We start from the raw sequence: 22,176 nt of genomic DNA, 5'->3' as shown, positions 1-22,176 counted from the left end.
CTTGGTGCTCGACTCCACCTCAAACACCTAGAGACGGGCACATACACACAAGACCAGTTGGCATAAACAGGCCTTGAACTACTTTTCCCTGTTTCACTAAAGCAGATGGTGTTATCCAAAGCAACTGACTGTGAATACATGTACATCTCAAACCAGGCGGGCTACGGACATCAGGGATCGCACCCAGGGAGTCAACTATTCTCCATGGCCGCTACACTCTACCCCCATGTAACATAAAGGGCCCTATCTTGCATCCGGCGCAATTGACTTAATCACTGGCGCATGTGTCATTGCTAGTTTGCAACTGGCGCAGAGCGTTCTTTTCCCTCCTGCGCAAACTGGCGTCATTTTGCACTTTCAGAAACCACTTGCGCCACAAATCAGGAAATACCTGGTTTAAAGTCAGTGGCGCGTTGTTCAGATGCTATTTTAAGGGCGCATGCATAATGTTGCTTGTGCACCACGCGCATACACTTTGCTTCTCTCATCTACCTAGTAGCCACACATTCTTGGTAAATTATTTGGGAAAGAACAGCTGATACAGCGGTAATGGGGGCGTCAGCACCACTGGGCTAGTGAAGAAGGCCCAGCAGAGACTATACTTCCTGAGAGTTCTCAGGAGAAACAACTTCCCCCAGAAACGGCTGCTGTCCTTCTACCGCTGCTCAATAGAGAGCATATTGACCTACTGTCTGTGTGTCTGGTTCTCAAGCTGCACTGTGGCACAGAGGAAAAGGCTCCAGGGGGTCACAAAGGCAGCGCAGAAAATCACCGGCTGCCCTCTTCCCTCTCTGGACGAACTGCACAGCTCCCGCTGCCTTAAAAAGGCCAAATCCGTCCTGCAGGACTCATCACACCCCGGTCACAAACTGTTTGAACTACTGCCATCAGGCAAGAGATACAGGTCCATGAAAACAAGGACAAACAGACTACAAAACAGTTTATCCAACAGCCATAACCTCACAAAATGTTGCTACCAGAGCATAGTTGTGTTGTGTATCACATTCGTGTAGGCATATTTATAAATGTGAATGTTTGTGTGTGTGTGTCTTATGTTGTTTTTAGTGTACTTAGTTGATTATAGTTTTTATTTATTTATTTATTTATACATACTACCTCAATGTGATGTTTTTGCACTGAACAAGGACTGCCCTTAATTTCGTTGTACTTGTTACAATGACAATAAAGATATTCTATTCTATTCTATTCTATTCTAATAAATGTACTTTTAAATCAATGCATCTGCAAACACCGTACAGAAAACACATATTTTCTTGACACAGACATCGTGTACATGCCCATAACTTTTAGGATTGATGAGTAGTTGATCGTGAGAAAACATTGTTTTACCGCGACGCGAGTGAGTGTTAAAAAGAAATTAAAGAATTAATGAAGGCGGGCGCGCGTGTGTGCGTCCATCTGTTTAAAGACACGCAAGCTAAACACGTAACGCATCATACAGTCCATGGCAATGTATATTAACGGGGGGACACATGCATATTAGGAACACAAGTCAATAACGATAATGCATGCAACACTGATAAGAAACAATGTTTATAATGTCTTGCGTATATCATTAAATAGAACCACAGTTACCGCATATCATGTTATATTATATAAGTTTTCTTTGCCGAAATTTATTTGAGGACTCAGTATTTCTGAAGTTGTGGAAGAAATCCTTATTCCATGTGTGAGTTAAATTAAGCCATTTGAAGTTTGGAATTAATGTGCATCTGTCTCATCGGAGACTGCAGACGCGCTGTCAAACTCCCCCAAAGGGGATGGGAGCTGGCACTCTCATTGGTTTATTGCACGTTACGCCCAAACCACACCTACGGGTAATTAGGCTACTTCAGACCAACCCTTTTTAGATATGCGCCGGGCGCAAGAGTCATTTATGCGCCGGTAAACTAGCGACATTGCCATAGAACCGCCCACAAAGCTACTTGCGCTTGGCGATTCTCACTTCAGACCGTTAAAATAGGGCCCAAAACCTGCACTATTCTTACCTCGTCTGAATCGTCCGGGAAGTAGACCTTGTGGAAGATCTGAGTTGTTTTATGTTGGATGGCCTCCACCTCCACCAGGTGAGGGGGGTACTTCCTGGATCCGTTCCTAGGGGACATGGACAGTGTTCAATATGGGCTCCTGGTGGGTCATCTAAATGTTAAAAGCCATCCAACTGGGCACGTGGTTGAACTGTTGCTCCTCTGATGTTAGAAGACAAAGCAAAATGTCTCCAAATCGATCATTTAAAGGTTTAGCCTGATCCGGTTGTGTAACAATGTGGGTAGTCTCAAAATCAGACATCCGGTTGACATCTGGAAGTGACCATATGTAACACAATGATACATGGGTACTGCAGTCCACATCCACTGTATTGGACAGCTCCACTTATCTGTTATGAAACAGGAAACAAGGCATTGCTCCGCCTCTTATTTTCCCGCCCAGGCTCTGTGCATTCCACTCCCAGAATGTCATCGATAATTTAGTAAAGACAGCTAGATTCGAGATTATTATGTCAGCAGATTAGGTTAATTTGATTAGATTTATTATATAAAAAGCATTGCTTCAACCTTCAAAGGGGTTTTAACCATAGCATCTAACAGAGGGTCCAATCAAGAATGGGCAAAAAAGAAGGACCTGTGTGTGTGTGTGTGTGTGTGTGTGTGTGTGTGTGTGTGTGTGTGTGTGTGTGTGTGTGTGTGTGTGTGTGTGTGTGTGTGTTTGTGCCTGTGTGCGTGCGTGCGTGCGTGCGTGTGCGTGTGATTACCGCAAGGCCTTCTGCAGGCGCTGCATGCAGTCTGGGGCCAGGGGGTGGTGCTTCTTGGCCTGCAGGAACTTGTGGACGTGAGGCAGCAGGACGTTGCTGGGGGGGAACAGGCCGGTACAGAGCCAAAGCAGCTCCCAGCCCTTCTCCTCGCTGTACCTACACACAACCACACACACACACACACACACACACACACACACACACACACACACACACACACACACACACACACACACACACACACACACACACACACACACACACACACACACACACAATACCAATCCAACTTAATTAAGTACTTTTCATGCAAACCTGCCATACAAAGGGCTTTAGAAGGCAAACAAGACAACATGAACTGAAGGTATTAGTTGAGAAACATCCATTGAATTAATATTAGTAATTCAGATACACACACACACACACACACACACACACACACACACATAAATGCACACACACACACAAGCCTACTTGACGTTGTTGTCGGTGAGCTGTCTGAGGATCTGGCAGAAGATCTCATCCTTGAGCACCTCGGTCTTCAGCGCGCCCTCGAAGATCTGGTCGGTCAGCTCGTTGACGGAGCGCGAGCGTTTGGACGGGTAGTCGCCCATGTACTTCATCACAGGTGGAGGACCCTGGTCAAGGGTTCAATACGCTGTCCGTGGAACAGGCCAGGCGGTCAAAACATTGACCAAAACAGCACATACTGTCAGTGGCAGGAGTTCCACATAAGCTGAGAATGCGGCACATGCTCAGGCGTTACGGCAGACGACCAAAATTAATCTTCAATGTTTTTGTTTTATTAAGAATACAGTATAACTGTTCTCCAATGTTCTGCTGTTATACCTAAGCTAATCAAGCACCAAGCGGATAGGCTCTTGTCCCTGTAGCCGCAACACACCACAACACAACACAAGACCCGAGAAAGGATATAGATGAAAGCCAGGCAGGCCTCCTGTGAGAGCTCGTCGTGGGCCAGCACCTTCTTGAGCAGGGGCTGTTTGAGGGGCTCCCTGGTACAGCTCCAGAGACGCTCCTTCCCCCGCGCCTTGGGGATCATCACCCTGCTAAGAGTGCTCTTAGGAGGGGGTCTGGAGAGAGTGCAGAAGGGAGAGGGAAGATATCAGACAGACAGACAGAGCGAGAGAGTCAGAGAGAGACAGAAAGAGAGTAATAGAGAGAGCAAGCACGGAAGCGATCAAGAGATCGAGAGAGGGAACGAGGTATTGTTGGGAAGTTTTTGAGTGGGAACCTCTTGGCAAATCCTCTATTTGTACCTTTTTATTGATATTTTTCTTTGCTTCTATTTGATCTATTTTGTATTGAACCTATCTTTTGATTCATATTGCTCTTTCAATCCCCTTATTTGCTCTGTTGAGGCACTCCTTGAAGCCATTGCTGTGAGTGGCCGAATAGAGACATGAGCGTGTGCGTGTCTGCACCTGAAGTAGTCGTAGGAGAACTCCTCCAGCGTGTAGGGCTTGACCTTGTCCAGGTGCTCCGCCTCAGACAGCTGGGTCATGCTGATGGACTCTCTCCTCTGGTCCGGCGTCATGGTGACCAGGGCCTGCAGGGAGGGGGCGGAGCCAGGACAACCATGGATGAGTGAGGAGACGTTTACATGCAGTTGTTGATTCACCCACGGACTCTCCAGTTGTTGTTCATGTTTGCACATGAACCCACAAGTCCATTGGTGCGTTTTTATGTGGTTATTTTTGTCATGTAAAAACTTTGATTTTTCATGAGTAATTCTGTGTATACATATATATATATATATATATATAAAAAAAAAAATGTATATACATATTAGGGATATTCCAATGTATATTCTTATCCGTATTTGTATTCATTTTCTCTAGTTTGTGATACTTGTGATGGTCATACTCTGTTCTTTCTGCTGTTGAGACCCCTTGGGTTACCCTTCAGGGATGAATAAAGACTCATTTATAAAGACGTATTGTTGTATACATCTACAGTATATACACATCCAGCATCACAGCGCTGCACCACCCACCACGATGTCGTACTGCGGCCGGGTGACGGTGGGCAGCACGTAGACGTAGTCGGCGGGGAAGTCGCCCCTCTGCTTGGTGCGGTCGTTGGCGCCGTAGGCCCAGCCCGAGTTCAGCACGTGCTCGCCGTCGTGCTCCTCCAACAGGATCAGGTCGCCCTTGGAGAAGCTCAGGAAGGCGGCGTCCGGCCCGGCTGCGAGGAGCGGCGGATAAAGAGCGTTGCGTCGGGTGAGGTCGGGTTTCATTCGGGGCGCGTTGCCGTCGTGCATGTAGGACAGTCGAGCTGTCACGTGGAGCGATGGTTGCGATTGATGATGTCATATTTTGGACTAAAAGGCTCCTTTGTGGTAGGAGAGTGGCTTGAAGGACAGCGGGAACGACATGCAGCGCAGGAATGCGGCTCCCTGCCGCACACCGCACACCATATTTACTGTTAATCTCTTCTAACATGTCATGTTAAAAGAGATTAAGAGTAATGTTCACAATGAACTGGAGGCGGACGGCTTGTGGCTTTCTAAATGGTAGATGAGTTTCATGTTTCACTGGGCCAACTTGGTTTGCTGAAGTACACATTATAAAATTCAGTCAATACAACACAGCTGGGATCCGGAGGCAACATGAGCACCCGATAGTAAAAGTTATTAGACTGCAGTCTGCCTCGTTTCACAGGCTCACTCTGTCGGCCATGTTCCAGGGCCATCCATCTTTCTCTCATTTAGGCGAAAGCAACGCAGTAAATTGAATTTTAATCAAGAACCTTGGCCCCCGCTAGCAGGCTGTCACTAGTTATACTGCACGTACAAAGCTGCTCAGTACGCTACAGATGGCAGAAGTCCTGGTTCAATACAATGTATTATTATTTTACCAATGCAGCGGGATTCTGTTGGTTGTACTGTACTTTTATCTGGGATATATTTTTATTGACTTGGCAACAACACCCCATGTTCCTTAAGTGGATTACTCTGTGAAATCTACATGTAGCTAAGCGGTAGGCCTGTAGTCTCTAATGCTTAGCTTCTTCTCCCTAAACCCTACTAGAGACGGCTTACTTCAAATTGAACAAAATGCAAAGAAACAATTCAACTTTGTAAACTAGAGGCACATCAAAAGATGGGGCTCATCTCAAAAGGGTTTTTGGTGCAGCCGGTCGGCAACGCCTCACCTGGGTTGGGGCAGTCCAGCAGAGCCACCACATATTTGGACCTCTTGCGAAGGCCATCCAAGAACTCCACCACCAGGTCGCGAATGTCCTCGGCGTTGTTGGAGGTAAACGTGTACTCGTCCCCTTTGATGGTGGCCAGGGTGAAGCTCTGGCCCTGGAGCTTACCGCCCCTGTGGGAAGAGGGCTCTTAGCGTTAGCCCGAGCATTGCATGTCTTTAAGCACGGTTCGGATAGCTTGTTGCTCTGAGAAGGTGGAGCATGTCCTTGATTATGTTTGAAAGGGTTTTCTAAAGGTAGAAACATTTGAACTACAAATACTGGTGGTGCTCTGAGTGATTAGTCTTCCGTTGTCGGGCTAAGCGGGCTTCTGATGGTTGATATGTTACTTGTTATGTTAAAAAGTCTTATGTGATTTATTTTTTAAAGTGTGTGAGTAAAGAAAGAGGTTCTAAAAAGCTGTACAACAAGTGCAATAGTACAAGAGAATTTTTTAAAGAAAATGGCAACAAACTGTACATAAAGCCTCTTTAAAGGTTGAGTGTGTAGAATTGAGTAACTTAGCAACTTGCGGTCTGGTTGCCAATAGAGCGTTGGCCTCCCTTTGCAGACAGCCTACCTGCTACTTGACACTGCAGTGATTTCTGGGAAGGACAGCTCAAGAAGGACCTGCTCCTGCTCGTCCACAAAGTAGACGCCGGTCCAGTTCACCGCCACGATCACGTCGTTCTTGGGCAGGCTGGGCCCTGGTGAAAACAGAGCAAAACCTCCGTTAGACACAAACCAACACTGAGAAATAGAAAGAAATGAAGCTCAAACTCTGAATGTAACACAACATGCTGGCTAGTGTTTCACACACCTGAGAATTTGAAGGCCTCGTAGAAGCGTGAAAAGAGCAAAGGCCACTTGAATCGAGCAAAGTCCACGACGTCTTCTTTAACCTTCTGTGGGTCCAACCGCTTCTTGGTATACAAGCCCTGGGGAGGTAAGTGGTTGGCGTTAAGTTGGAAAGCGTGGAACAGCCTAGCCTCGATGTCATGCTAAAATTACAAGTTTTGTGGGAGGAAGGTGTGTAACACACACACACACACACACACACACACACACACACACACACACACACACACACACACACACACACACACACACACATACACACACTACCTTCTTGTGGGCGGCGAGGATCCAGGCAGCCCACTTCTCGGGGGTCTTGGTGGAGGTGATCTCCCGGTCGGGGATGTAGGAGGGGATGAGACCCAGCAGGCGGTCCTGCAGGACCTCCGGGCCGTAGTCCACGTAGTACTGCTGGGCCGCCAACTCTGCCAAGTCCTCCTCCTGTTCCACAACAACACAGTGGCTGGTAAAGGGGCCTTGTTCGCCTATAGCGGCCATCTTGGATCTAAACGCTAGCAGGGGCGTCCACATCCAGTTTCCCTCCACACAGCTAGAGTTTAGATCTAGATGGCCGCTTAAGGTAAACTGCAGTGTGAGGAGGGGCAAAGGGCACAACCAAGGGCAGATTGATTTGAATCAAGGCCACAACACTGCTGTGTGACTTTTTTTCTGAAGAATCTGTTTAGAGACAGTACAGTACAAATTGCCACCAAAGGTGAACTTATGTTTTTGGATCTAGATATTAACATCTAGACCAAAAACATAAGTAATGGGTTAATGATAAAGCACTAATTGATGAAGGGGCAGTCATTTGTAAGTTGTTTCGCTGTATAGTTCTGACCTTTATAACAACACAACATAATAACACAATGAATCACATTATTGTCTGTATAGTCTGTGTCATTCCCGAGTGCGCGCTTCCTTTTCTTCCACTTGTCACATTAAGCGTGTGACGCCGCTCATCAGGTCTCTCTCGGGGGGAAGCGGGGGACACTCACCCCCTCGCAGCGGTACTCTCCAAACTTGACCCCGCGGACCACCTGCTGGTAGATGAGGTTGGTGGCCACGCCGTCCTCGGCCGGGTCGTGCCAGGGGCTGAAGATCTCCTTGCGGAAGAACAGCCTCCAGGGGGCGTTCCTCTCCTGGGCGCCCTGCTCCTTGGCGTACTGCTCGCACTGGGACACGGCGTCCATCACGTGGTCGCTGCCGCTGCCCAGCGAGGACACCTGCAGCCCGGCCCGGGGGGAGGGGTCAGACGCTTCGGGGGACGGGTTTCAGAGGGAGGGGACGGGGGAGGAATCTCGAAGGAGGATTTTTGGAACAATTGCCTTCTCTCTGTATGTGATTCTGAACGAATCCGATCTAAAAGGTTACTTCCATGTTGAAAATGTCAGGTTTGAGGTTTGGTTGAATATAAATGGATATGAGCTGTTCATTATGACTTAGGACCCCGTCTCAGGTTTCAGGAATATAATACATATATATATTAAGTCAGTGCACCCAACTCGTGAAAGCTAATCATTTCTTTCTGACCACAGTGATGTCGACATTTTCCGATGTTTTTCAGAATAATCACCGATGGCGAACCATGAATAAAGTTATGATTGGAATGAGAAGGTCAACCCTCAGGGCCAGCACTTTCGATATGATAAAGCACAATACAATACGAGACAACACAATACAATACAACCCATACAATACCATGCAATACAATACATTACAATACAATACAGCACATTACGATGCAATACAGTACGATATAACCCACACAACACAATACAACACAACACAAAATAAAGGGATTAGAACTCGGCCGTGTTTCCTACCTTGTCGAACAGCGCGATGTAGAGAGAGAAACCGAAGCGGTCCCTCAGGTTGATCTTGTCGGCCAGCGCGTTGCACAGCTCGCTGGCGGTGGTGGCCGAGTCCGTGAGCAGGGTCTTGGTGGTGCTGTCCATGAAGGTGACCGGACACATGATGGGCTTCTTGGACTTGGTGGCCTGGGGAGGGGAGAGAACGACACCGCCTCGTTCAATCATGCAGTGAAAAGGTTTTATTTCCGAAGAATATTTGTACACGTTACTGACTGATTGTCGTTGTTGCTGCCGTTGCTTGTTGTTGTTTTGGTTTGAGTTTTTGGTTTCGTTTCGCGGCAGGCTTTGACAAAGTCTGGCGTGATCTGTTTGATATATGGTCTTATTCACCTGCAGCTCCAGCCAGGATGGAGGCTGTGTCCTGGTGCGGTTGACAAACGTCCTCCTCAATCTTTCCTCGCAGTACGGAGCATAGCCGGGCGGGCCGCTGTTGATGAACGTCCTTAGATACTGCGGTTGTGTACCATCGAAGACAGGGAAAGAGAGAGATTATTATTCGCTCTTTCTAATTGGCTGGGATTGTAGAAGGTGATGTCACCTGATGTGTGTTTGGAACACTGTTTAGCGCTGTCCTAGGGATAAGTCAGCTGTGGTTTGGTAAATATTCTTACCAAAACATAAAAAATATGTTTTTAATTAATTTTTATTTTTTTATCTATTATCAAGAATGGCAATAGTATCACAAATCAGAATCTGGATTAAAATGTCTATAATCACTTCAAAACATAGGATCTTAACGCTGGTGAGAATAGCCAACCCCATTGCAGACTATAAAGGAACACTACGCTGCCACATCACAGAGGCTGATACAAAGTTCATGCTTCTGGGACCTTGACAAACTTCTCGGACGGGGCGAAGCAGCCCACGCAGAGGGAGAGCAGGATCCAGCCGCGGGCGTGGCTGCTCTTGGAGGGGTTCTGCGTCAGCTGCTTGCAGATCTGACAGTAGATCTCATCCCTATGTAAAAATGTAAAAATAAAATAACATTACAAACAACACACACAAACATAACCCATTATAAACCCAACCAGTCACAGCCCATGACAAAAAAACAATCCATAATAAATAACACACAAAAACACGTCACATGACCAACCACAAGTACCAGTCAATCAAAAACCAAATGTTATCTGAAACATCGTTAAACCATGGTCGACATCGTCTTCAGACAAAGTAAAACTACCGCTAAATCACACAATCTTTGGAACAACATTGCAAAAAAAAAAAATATATATGACTCTTTGAATTAGCATCACCATAATAGTATATATATCAATATATATATTTATTAAAAATAAATATTATGTAACCTCGGTAGAACGCAGCAACACATAATTAAAGGGGACATATTATGAAAACAACACTTTTCCTGAGATTTGGGGTGTTGTTTTGGGACTCTGGTGCTCCCACACGCATACAAACTTTGAAAAAAGTCTGTACATGATGTTTTGAGTGAGATATACATTTCTGAGAGTACCCAGCCTACAGTTACCAAACAAGCGAGTACGTTTCAGCGCCCCCTCTACACAGGAAGGGGGCACACTTGAATATCGCCTTCCTCTTCCCCACTCCCCTCCAATCAGATTATAGCTAAGATTTTGTGGACCAGCGGACGAGCAGCTCCGGCGGGGGGGACTTGACGGCAGCCCGGCAGCTCAGCTCCGGGAGTACAATACCTCTCTCTGCCGGACTGCCGCCGAGCTCCCCCGGCTGGAGCTGGCGGACTGCTGCCGAAGCTTCAGCGTGGCTCCTCCATGTCGCGGTTCATGGACTTCAGAGAGTCAAGGCCAAAATTTCTTTCCCCCAATTCTGCAATGGCCAAGATATCCCCCACTACGAGTCTTTACTTGTTCCGGAAGTACCAGAGACGTCAGACGCAGACTTTAGGATTCATAATATCATTCGAGGTGCACATAGCTGGCCGTGATATTAGATATAATATTATATAAATACCCATATATGATATTATTATTATGTTATATTATATAGATATAGATATAGAGCTCCAGGAGTGCGCAAACGGCAACAATCCCTTCTCCTCAATGCTGTAGTTCAGCTCATTGGTCAATGGGCAGCAGCTCATTTGCATTAAAGCTACAGACAACAGAAACTGAAGGGACTGAACAGAGGGGATTATCGGTAGGCGAGATATTTTTTCCTAAAAGCTATTTCCAGCAAACAGCTTCAAAAACATGTTTTCTGGAACACAAATACAATGTTTACTTGCTGTGAAAACACTATAATATGTATCCTTTAACGCGTTAGAAGCATTATCGACAGACGATTGGTCATGGGTCACCTGAGGGCGGGCCTTAGGATGCCATTGCCAATGATGAAGTGCAGCTTCTCCAGGTTGGAGGTGGGCCGCTCCTCCAGCATGCTGTTACCCTGTAGGCTGTAGTCGCCGTCAGTCAAACGCCTGGTGACCTATCAGAGAGAGGGGAGGCAAAAAAGTTGTAGATTATAGATGATATAACACATATTAATTAGCATCATAGCTCAACAAAGCATTGTTTTGGAGCAAAAGGTTTTATTTTTATCGAGGCTTCCTTGGATGATGATCTTGAAGAGATAGTGTGTGAGTTTCCCCTGTGTCAAGTTCTGTGTTGTGTCATCATGTTAGTGTGTTAGTGTGTGTGTGTGTGTGCGTCGTTTGTATGTGTGCCCGTACGTCTCTGAGTGTAAGCCTTACCTCTTCTGCGATCTTTGACTTCCTCTTCAGAGTGAGCGAAACGAGTTTATGTCGGACGCTGTTCCTCTTCAGGCTGTCGATGGGGCTGTTCTGTAGAAATGATGTTAACAAAATGCTTTTATACAACAATATACATCTTCATTGGCCACCCCCAACTAAATCCAGTTGATAGAATTTAAACTTGTCAAGTTGGGTTTGAACGAAAACATGCTTCACAATAATTATTTTAATATACATTTGTAGTCCTATTTTGTGGACTGACTTTCAGTCAAGTTTGCAATTTGTTAATCCTGTGATGTTCAGTCTTCTACAAACACGTGGAGGAGTAAGCATTTTGGGACACTGCTGCTGTGACCACCAAACATCTTCAAACAACACCCCCCACCATGACCTCGGCCCCCCCCAGTCCCACCCCCCTGTCCCTCTCACCTCCCCCACCAGCCCCCATGCCTCTCATCTCCTCCCTGTCCCTCTCACCTCCCCCTCCACCTTGTCCTGTCCTGTCTCCCCACCCAGTCCCTCTCACCTCCCCCCTGTCCCTCTCACCTTCCCCCTGTCCCTCTCGCCTCCCCCCAGTCCCTCTCACCTCCCCCTCCACCTTGTCCTGTCCTGTCTCCCCAGTCCCTCTCACCTCCCCCCTGTCCCTCTCACCTCCCCCTCCACCTGCAGCTCCTGCAGCTCCCTCTTGTAGGTCCTCTTGCCCAGGGTCTCGTAGATCTTGGTCATGACGGGGATCTTCTCGCTGCCGTCGTGGATGGTGACGGGACACTTGGGCTCCGGCAGGTCCCCCATGAACCGCAGCACCGTGATCCACACCGCCATGGCCGCCTGGGAACGGAGGGGGGTCAGGGGTGAGCCCAGGGGTCATGGGTGAGAGGTCAGGGGTGAGGGGTCGGGGGTCAGGGGTCCACACGCGAAGAGAAGGGGAAGAAAAGGACACACAGAGAACGTAACTCATGGTTTCTAGACTTTATGGACTTTGTGGAGGAAAAAATAATAAAACCATAGAGAGTCATTAATAGTTAAATGATTATTATGCGATTAGTTTTAGCCGTTTGATTACACAGACTGGGGAAGGGATAAACTAGACACAGGCCACGTTTACAATGCCACAAATACCTCAGGTCACCAGGTTAAAGGTCACACTCACCAGCTGGTCTCCTTCGTCCTCGTGGAAGAGCAGGGGCTGTTTGAGCGGACGCCGGATGTAGGTGTGTGAGGACACGCCCTGAAAGTAGGTGGCGGAGAACTTGGAGAACTTGTACTCAGACAGATCCTCATCATCCTCCTCGGGCAGGGGCGGGGCTTCGTTCAGTGGCTCCTGCGCCGACTCCTCCCCCTGGGGCGGGGCCTCCAGATCCTGATTGGTTCAGAGCAGAGCGTGTTTAGAGCTGAGAGATGGCGGGATAAACCCTCTTCAAGACATGTTTGGCGGGAGTTCAGACATCAGAATAGATCCTTTCTTTCTAAAAACACCTGGACTATTGATATTGATATTGATAGACTGCCCTTGACCAAGTATCTACGAGAGATTGTTGGAATTCCTAAAAGGGCAAATTATTAAAAAAAACAAAAGATTCGATAGAATAAAACGATAGAACACATACAACAAATATATTTTGACTGCTATCAATAAAAAAACACTAATTTAATTCAATCTGTTATGTTTAAAAATCCCCCTCCCCCTGCACCACTCGCCTCGAACCCGGCCGGGCCCCGGCCCTCCTGGTTGGGCAGCGGGCCGCCGTTGCCCAGGAAACCGAACATGCGGTCCACCAGGTCCGAGTGGTCGACGGGCTGCTCGCGCTTGCGCTCCAGCAGCGCCACCAGCTCCTTCTTGCGGCGCGCCTCCTCCCGCTCCTCCTGCTCCGCCTCCTGCCGCTGGCGGGCCAGCAGCTCCATGCGCTCCTGGTGCATGCGCTGCGCCTCCTCCCTGGCCCGCTGCGTGGTCATCTGGCTCCTCAGCTGCTCCTCCTCCGCCAGCCGCTGGTGCTCGGCGTCCAGGCAGCGCAGGCGCTGGGGGAGGAGAGGCGGAGAGGGAGGAGGAGGAGGGGAGGAGGGGGGAGAGAGGAGGAGGAGGAGGAGGAGGGAGGAGGAGGAGGGTGGAGGGAGGAGAGAGGAGGAGGAGGGGGAGGAGGAGGGTGGAGGGAGGAGAGAGAAGGAGGAGGAGGGAGAAGGGGGAGGAGGGTGGAGGGAGGAGAGAGAAGGAGGAGGAGGGAGGAGGGAGGAGGAGGAGGAGAGGGAGGAGAGGAGTGGGGGAGGAGGAGGAGGGGGAGAGCAGGAGGGAGGAGGGAGGAGGAGGAGGAGGGAGGAGAGAGAAGGAGGAGGAGGGAGGAGGAGGAGGAGAGGGAGGAGAGGAGTGGGGGAGGAGGAGGAGGGGGAGAGGAGGAGGGAGGAGGGAGAGGAGGAGGAGGGGGGGCGGAGAGGAGGAGGGAGGGAGGAGGAGAGGAGGAGGAGGGGGGAGGAGAGGGGAAGAAAAGGAGGAGGAGGCGGAGAGTAGGAGGGAGGAGAGAGGAGGAGGCAGGAGAAAAGAGGGGGGAAGTGGAGGAGGATGGAAGAGATGGAGGAGGTGGATGGAGGAAGAAGGAGACGAAGAGGCGGAGAGAGGTAGAGGAAGAGGGAGGTAGAGGTAGTGGGAGACAGGGGCATATTTTAAACAGATGAGCAACAAAGAGGTGTTAGGACCAAAAGTAAGTTAGCTTATTGACTAGTTTCTCTCTAGTTCCTATGTCGTACAAACCACAGAGCTATCAATGAAGACAAAAAATATACACTAAGTTTAGTCTATTTTGTTGTTCTTATTTTTTAAAGAAGTAAAATACCAAGCCCAAGGCAAACTTTTTTTACTGAAATGCTCAGCACCTCATTTGCATTCAACACTGACGAGAGATAATGCAAGGGGGCGATAAAATTCTTCATGAAAATATAAAGATGAGTAACTATGGAGACTAAAACTGCAAGCTATACTGCTGCAGTTACCACCACAACTAAGGAATAGCCTCGAAATATTTTCCTGAAAGCCAAAACGTCACGACAATGAATATCAGTGGCCGAGTTGAAAGATGGGTAACACCCACATAGAGCAGAGAATCGCATGATTAGTTATCCTACTGCAGGGCTGAAGAAAGTCAAGTTAAATAAATATCTTGTAGGATGACTCCTACACCCACAACTTTTTAACTGAGCGTTGGCAGGGGTATTTATATATACTGTACATGTGTGACAGCAATCTAAGTTAATAAGTCTTGATCCCAAGTATTAAATATATCTCTTCTCTATTTGTGTGTTTACATCGACATCCTTCTACAATCATGCTAGAAAACTGCGATGACAGAGATGAGATGAAACAAATACTTATAAATGTATGATTTATTCAACATGAACTGTTTCAGAACATTAAATAAAGAAAAGTATGTCTTACAACAGGGCATTCGCTGGTAATTGACATTAAAAAAATAAATTGTTATACAATTTTAACAGAAAAACACACAGATACTTTCAAGTATTATATCATCTTCCAAATGTCATATATAAACACAATTCAACTGTAAAGTGAAGGTACGTGGAAAAAAACAATTGTTCAAATATTAGGCTGTTGGACGACATGTCGGGAAAATCCAAAGAAAATTTCAAAATAAGGCAAAAGTTTGTCTTCTGACATGGATGAAACCTTAGTCTTTTATGGCTCGAGCTGGATGGCTGATATGGACAAAATCCGAAACGGAATACCCCAATATTATAAACTGGATAACATCCAGTTATTAATCATTCCCATTTTACCACACAATAAGGATATTTGAGAATTTGACGATGACAAATATTGACAAACAAGTATTCATATAAATAATACGATCAGTGAACCTGAGCACTGACTGTGGCGTTTAACCTTTATCGCAAAATCACGGTTAACGGAAATCCCCTCTGGTCTGCTTTTACAGCCATCCACGCATCCACACAGCACACACATGGCCGTCTCTACCGACGGCTGCCGTTCACACTCTCTCCTTCTATTTCCCATTGGCACCCCCCCCGTGGCCCCGGGCCCCCTGCCCCCCCTCAGCACCACAGGCCCTCCCTGCGGCCGCCCACCACCCGGCACATGTAGCAGTAGTAGATGCAGTGGTGAGCGTTTACCTCCGCCCGCAGCCGGTGACAGAGCCGCCTGGCGATCATCCCCCGCGTGTAGGCCTGGAGGGTCAGCACGGCACGGTGACGCCTGCAGAAGGTCTGCCGCACCAGGTAGCCACGGCAACGCGCCTGGAGCAGGGCCACGCAGAGGCGTGTCGCCCGGTAGCTCCGGCACAGCGTCCGGGCGCGGTACAGCGCCTGGAGGCGCAGGAAGCCCACCTTCATCTGGGGAGGGGCCGGGGGCGGGGTCGGTTAGTGAGCAGAACGGCCTTCAGAGGGCTCAGCATCAGCGGGAGGCACGTCGGAGAAAGGTTTTAAAGGAGGATCATTTGAAGATGCTCAAATTATTTTCTAAGGGGTGTTGATGTGCTGCCCTCCCATGTGGCTACGCCCCTGTTGATGTGCATGCAATTGTGTGGAAAATGTCCCTTATAGGAGCTGGCTATAAACCCATGACGATTTAGTCATTGGCCTCAATATTTTTTTAACATTTCCAACAATATGGACAACACTTCATCTTCCCTCAAATCTTCACGATGTAATGCAGCGTGGTCACTGGGCACTAGGGAGTGAAGTGAAATCGAAGGCTATTCATTTCCATTGCTTTGAGAGGGGCACTGGTATAGAGCGATTATAGCCCCTGTCAGAGTATTCCAGAGAAAAGAAAACACCAAGAGGTCAACTACGTGGTGAACTTAAACTGTGCGCTGAGGTGAACTCCTTTAGGGCGGATGTCATTTCAGTATGAAAACGATTTTAAAAAGACGGATTTGTAGGGCTTACTGATTGTTGTCAATGCAAGCACACTCTACTAAATAATGTGATGATGTGATGTGATAATAAGGACAACAATGAGGATACTTACAGTTCGGTAATTCTTGCGGCAGCAATACCCCCTCCACATCTTCTGGATCACTGTCACGGCCCTCCTCACACGCAGGAAGTGGGTTCTGCGCAACACACACACACACACACACGCACATACACAGAGTCATGTGTAGGCAGAGGGAATTGGTTTTTCCTCATCTGGATTTGGTATTAGTTGTTGTCTGTTTTTAACCCTGCTCTGTTGACTTAATGGTTCCTTGTCTGTTTTTAAATGCTCTATTCAATAGTTTATTAACCTTGTACTTAAAAACCTTGTACAGGGTTTTTATCTTGGCCAGGTCTCCCTCCAAAACTCTAAAAACACTAAATAACTAAATGCAAATAAATAATTAACCAGATAAAGAGCAGGTGAAGGGTGTCTGATCATACACTGGAAACATGTATTATGCTATACTTTACTATATTGTATTGAACTGTAATGTACTGTATTATTCTATACTATACTATACTGTCCTGTAATGTACTATACTATACTATACTTTACTGTACTGTACTGTAATGTACTATACTAGGCTAAACTATACTATGCTATACTTAACTGTACTGTACTTGACTGTACAGAAATGTACTTTACTGTGCTATACTATGTTATACTATTCTATACCTTACTATAGTATAACATATGTATCTCTCCTGTAGTCCAGAAGCTGTAGAGGCTGTAGGCGCTATAGGGAATGACCACAGGTCCTCACCGCTCTCTGAGCCCACGCACTGACTTCTGGATGAGAACGGCCTTGTTTGTGATGGCTTTGTCCCTCTCAATCTCCAGATGCATGTCATGGTGGTCCTGGTAGGCAACAACACAACACACACACACACACACACACACACACACACACACACACACACACACACACACACACACACACACACACACACAAAAACCAACACACACACAAACACAGAAACACATGTGCACACACAGAAACACACACAAACACACACACACAGATGTGTACACACATGCACGCACACACACAGAAAAATTTATCAGCAAAGGGTGACACACAGCTCTTAGCAGGTGAATTAAGATACAGACTAATCATAGTTAAGAGCCTTTTTGAAATCATTGCCGTTGGACCAGAGAATCTCATTAACATGAAAGACAAATTTGTCGTACTGATTACATTGTCTGTCCATCAATTAGGGAGTGAGCTCAGGAAAAAAAGGCATTGCCAAAAATGCAACATTTTGCAGGACATTTGTGGATGTCAAGACGACGCGCGAGCGCAAGACAGTTTGCCCGCGGCCATGTAAATCCAGACACACACTGCAGGAGAATTACAATCAATCTGACCACCTCGTGATGGCCACTAGCAGAAATAAGCCTTAGTAAGTGATTGATGTCCACCTTAGGAAATGCTGCATCCAGCTAGACTCACGTTGTCGAGAACTTCTCAAACTGTTTAACAGGCCCACATTCAAGAGATTTGAATGTGGTAATTATAAGCCTCCCAGATAAGCCAACAAAATCTCTCCAAAAAGTGTGAAAACACAGTGACATTGCTCAAATCTGACATATAGCAGTGAATGAAAATAATAATGCACCACCTTATGTTTTCGTATTTGGTGCTTTGAAAGGAGATATTTCACAAAATGCTGCCTGTATTGTTCCAATGTACAGGTACGCTGTTCAGCAAATCTTATTAAACAATCCCCATGTGAGACGTGTCATCATTTCTTATGACAATGACAAAGCTATTTGACAGAAATAGCAAATAGAAAGTTGAAAATGTAACATGTTCCACAAAACATGTTGAGGTTTATAGAAAAAGTAAACAGGAATAACCTTGAGGAAGATCTTGGTCTTGCCTATCTGCCAGTCGCCATGTTCCCCCAACATGGCCCAGACCCTCTCCTGGCACAATCCACGCAGGTCCTCCTGGATGGATCAACACAGAGCAGCAGAACAATGCTTCAGTACAATGCATGTGTGTTGTACTTGAAAGACATAATAATGAGGATATGGTGATAATGAGATGAGATGCAGTGAGAATGATCATGAGATGATGATGATAAGCAGATGACACTGAGAATGATGGTATAATGAGATGCAGTTGATCATTATTATTGATAATAAGATGCATGGAGAGTGAAAGTTATCATGCGATGATAACAATAACGGCATTACAGTGATAATGATGACGGTTATGTAATGTAATGTTATAATGAGATGCAGTTGATAAGGATCATTGATGCTGAGATGCAGTGAGAATGATCATGATCACGATAATGATAATAAGACGATAATGATAACAGAATGGCAATGATAATGAAAATCTAATAATGAGATGCAGTTGATAACCATTGCCGACAATGAGATGAGCATGAGAACAACAGCTCTAGTTAGAGGATAATGATCAGGAGATGGCGGCGACGCTGCTGACCTGCATGTGTGCCGGCTTGATGCCGGGCATCAGGACGCGGTAGCGCTCCACAAACTCTGCGAAGGTGTAGCGAATGGGGTAGCCCGCTCTCCGGATCCGTATGGTCTCCATCATGCCAGAGTAGCGAAGCTGACGCACGCACAGCCCTCGGTCGAACAGCTGCACGCGGTGAGCGACAGTCACACAGATCCAACATGTCAATAGGCCATACTAGGGATGTCACGGACTGACACACACTGACGGGCGGCTGGGAGTTATCCTTTCAACCAATCGTCACTTCCTTAGTACAATTTGTACGCATAGCGGTTTGCACTGGATGTTTACCTCGCTCTGTTCCTGCGTTCTTCATTGGCAATATCTGACGTTGTTTAAAATTGGTAGAAAGTATTGCAAGTTGTGGTTTATCCGCAACTCACAAGGACAGCCTGCCATTGAAAGTTACATAGAAGTCGTCGACTTGAAGAAAGCTATGCAACTACTCTTTCTCAGAATACAAGAGAACCAAAACAAAAGACATCCATGTGGTATCATTAACAATACCCGCATGTCTTAGAAATCCATAAACCAAAAATAAATACACCCACTAAATACCGAGTGACTCACCATAGGTTTCTTTAACTCGTTGGGTTTGATGCAGCGAACGAAGAAGGGCTGGCACAGGTTGAGTGTGCGCATGAGCATCTCCAGGGAGCGCTTGAACTGGCTGCTCAGGGTGGGAGAGCGCTTCCTGGTCTCAACGCCCTGAACACAAGCAGACACCAGAAGGCACGTCAACATCCATCAGATCCATGAGTAGTAACTCGCTGCGGAGTGGCTGGTGATGCATAGCATGGGATTCCAGCCAAACCAACAATTGTGGAGGGAATGAAATTGGAAAGTGACAACCACGGGGGGGGGGGGGCTACATAGAGACATTGATAATACAACAACAACAACAACAACAACAACAACAACACAAACACAGGACACAAACTCAAAATTCAGGGTACTTGTAGTATTAACGAGTGGCAGTCTGAAATGGATTTTAAAGAAATATGGAGAGAGTACTACTTCTTATCGTCATTCTGAACAAAAGCTTTCCCTCAATCATAGTCAAATAGTCATTAAGGTTTTGCAGCGGGAGTCATTGGGATCAGGAGCACATTGGCCATAACTTCAAAACCAAAGCATTTATTCAGATATTTGTTGTGTGTGTGTGCCTGAAGATTCAATCTGGGATATATACAGTACTATCTTATCTTGTAAAGTGTGCATGCTGGCTGATACGATTAGAGGATTCACACTACTAATGCAGTTAAGAAACCGAGATATACAGCAAAAAGCGTATACTCGTAATAACGTTATAAAGCTTGTATCTTCGTCACTGTTGTTTTATACTGACGACCACACCTGTCTTTAAAACCAAGGCAATGGAGAGATGTGGGGAATTGGATGGTTCTAATAATAGTTTGGGTATCACAGAACACAAGTAATTGGCTAACTGACAAAAACAAATACACAGGATGATATGTCAGACCACAGGCCACTACAGACTCTTGGAACGTCTAGGGTTACCTTCGGAGTAGGAGTGCTGGGCTGCTGATAGCCACAAAGAAACTGATGATGATGAACAACAGTAGAGAGAGAGCAAGAGAGAGAGACAGGAAGGGAAAGACTAGCGCCGTTAGTCCACTGCCAACAAAGGACAGACAACCTCGAGCAAAGAGAGGCTGACGAACTTCCCCCATAAAGGGTCACGAGTTTACCTAACCACTACACCAGCTGAAATCACTGATTTCTTAAAGGGGACCTATTATGCTTTTTCGACTTTTATGACCTATAAACGTTGTTATAATGATTGATAGTCATGTTTTACCATACTAAAGTGTCAAATAATGACGTACATGCATTTCGACGTATTCCCTGCTGACAGTCTGGGCTGGCTGTGCAGAGCGCTAAACACTCGGGACAACGTTTGCGATTCACTTGTTCACATTTCCGGGAAATCATCTACGTAGAGGCACTCCTGCCGCGCCCCCATATGCCTGGTCAAATCTGCCCGCGCGCGCGCTTCGAGGAAAGTAACCAAACACAACGGAGTTGGGTTGGCAGGAGGGGGGCGAGGGGGCGGAGAAGGACGAAACCGAGCGTTGACAGAGAAGCCGTAAAGCACCCAGATGAGAGGAAGAGTTTCCCGAATATCTACATCGTTTTTTGTGTATGGTTAAACATGACTATCAATCATTACAACAACGTTTATAGATCATAAAAGTCGAACAGCATAATAGGTCCCCTTTAACTGAATTCATCCTTTAACTGAATTCACGTATTAACTGGAGGCACTGATTGCCCATCTGTTCACAACTGCCAACGAAACATCCTTCACTAACAAATTGCAGGCCATCCACCTGATCGATCTGAAATATCAGGAAGGGCTGCACTGCATTAGCTCAAATCTAGTGGCATACATAGAGGTGCTCATTCAAAATCAAGGTGAGTTTACAAAGTAGGAGGAGCGTCCCGGTCAGATTTTGATTAAGTTTACAGATGTGGGAACCAGAGAGAAATTCAAATTCAATGCTTGCGTCTCTTGTCCTAAAAGAGCTTTCCTTGTGCCACATGTATTTGATAAGAACAATTGGTTTTTGAGCCAGGATACACCACTGGTGGCATATGTCTTTACCATGGCAACGTCGGCCTGGAAGATCTGCTTGATGAACTTGTTCTTGGAGGAGTGCACCAGCTGAATGATGTCTGTGTGCAGGCTGTCTCGGTTTTTCTCGAGGAATCCTGCAAGGGAGGACAGTAGTATCACTAAATTAGCACTTTTTCTCTTTCATCACAGAGAAAATGTGTCAATGCAAAAGTGGAACAAGCAGCAGTGTTTGGTCAGAGTGCTTGTGGATTATGAATAATGAATGAATCACGATACCGAGTCCAGTGGTGCAAGAGTTTTCCCTTCCTATTATAGGCCAACTGGCTATTAAGAGATTAGTCTTGAGGAAAGCGGTTATTTTTGTAACTCTAAAAACCTTTGGTACCTGGCTTGGGGTTATGGTTGGGCTGTGGTAAGTAGGTTCTGGTGTTTTGTATTCCGGTTCAGTTTTGTAACAGAGCACACAGACGGGGCTTTGACTTTTGTACACCACCACAGTAACCGGGATGTTGAATAACTTTGTAAGACACGTACCTTTGGTCTCGTAGTTCACCACCCCGGCAAAGTGCTGGATTCCAAACTGGGTCTCGTAGCTGTTCTTGGGCTGGATGTAGTTAGGGTTGAGCTTGTGCTGGGAGTTCAGCTTGAATAACATTGTGCCATCCGTTCCCTATAGATAGAACAACATAAAAAACCAGCGCTTTCAACCCTGCAAACACTGCAAAACCACA

At 46.5% G+C, this 22,176-nt stretch overlaps 2 protein-coding genes across 4 annotated transcripts in view; both read right to left on the bottom strand.

Moving 5' to 3' along the window:
- Positions 1-22,176, bottom strand: part of LOC130385249 (glutamate receptor 4) — a 1,260,456-nt gene that overhangs the window by 1,076,015 nt on the left and 162,265 nt on the right. The gene's annotated exons all lie outside the window — the stretch shown is intronic.
- Positions 1-22,176, bottom strand: part of myo7ab (myosin VIIAb) — a 36,982-nt gene that overhangs the window by 7,022 nt on the left and 7,784 nt on the right. For both annotated transcript variants that reach the window (XM_056593658.1, XM_056593659.1), the window contains exons 13-40: positions 21,980-22,115; positions 21,473-21,579; positions 19,414-19,551; positions 18,811-18,969; positions 18,213-18,305; positions 17,116-17,210; positions 16,401-16,485; positions 15,542-15,760; positions 13,106-13,423; positions 12,558-12,767; positions 12,059-12,235; positions 11,408-11,497; positions 11,015-11,142; positions 9,546-9,672; positions 9,046-9,165; positions 8,668-8,841; positions 7,840-8,067; positions 7,112-7,282; positions 6,807-6,924; positions 6,567-6,693; positions 5,951-6,120; positions 4,791-4,981; positions 4,219-4,343; positions 3,710-3,867; positions 3,248-3,401; positions 2,774-2,929; positions 2,010-2,115; positions 1-27 (exon numbers count right to left, since the gene is read on the bottom strand). The exon at positions 1-27 is cut by the window's left edge and continues 87 nt beyond it. In XM_056593658.1, coding sequence (XP_056449633.1) covers positions 1-27; positions 2,010-2,115; positions 2,774-2,929; positions 3,248-3,401; positions 3,710-3,867; positions 4,219-4,343; positions 4,791-4,981; positions 5,951-6,120; positions 6,567-6,693; positions 6,807-6,924; positions 7,112-7,282; positions 7,840-8,067; positions 8,668-8,841; positions 9,046-9,165; positions 9,546-9,672; positions 11,015-11,142; positions 11,408-11,497; positions 12,059-12,235; positions 12,558-12,767; positions 13,106-13,423; positions 15,542-15,760; positions 16,401-16,485; positions 17,116-17,210; positions 18,213-18,305; positions 18,811-18,969; positions 19,414-19,551; positions 21,473-21,579; positions 21,980-22,115 — 4,107 coding nt within the window. The remainder of the gene's footprint in view (positions 28-2,009; positions 2,116-2,773; positions 2,930-3,247; positions 3,402-3,709; positions 3,868-4,218; positions 4,344-4,790; positions 4,982-5,950; positions 6,121-6,566; positions 6,694-6,806; positions 6,925-7,111; positions 7,283-7,839; positions 8,068-8,667; positions 8,842-9,045; positions 9,166-9,545; positions 9,673-11,014; positions 11,143-11,407; positions 11,498-12,058; positions 12,236-12,557; positions 12,768-13,105; positions 13,424-15,541; positions 15,761-16,400; positions 16,486-17,115; positions 17,211-18,212; positions 18,306-18,810; positions 18,970-19,413; positions 19,552-21,472; positions 21,580-21,979; positions 22,116-22,176) is intronic.

Source organism: Gadus chalcogrammus, chromosome 7 (assembly GCF_026213295.1).
Source record: "Gadus chalcogrammus isolate NIFS_2021 chromosome 7, NIFS_Gcha_1.0, whole genome shotgun sequence".
NCBI classification, from domain to species: domain Eukaryota; kingdom Metazoa; phylum Chordata; class Actinopteri; order Gadiformes; family Gadidae; genus Gadus; species Gadus chalcogrammus.
The sequence above is the reverse complement of the archived record's forward strand: the minus strand, read 5'-3'. Positions and strand labels throughout refer to the sequence as shown.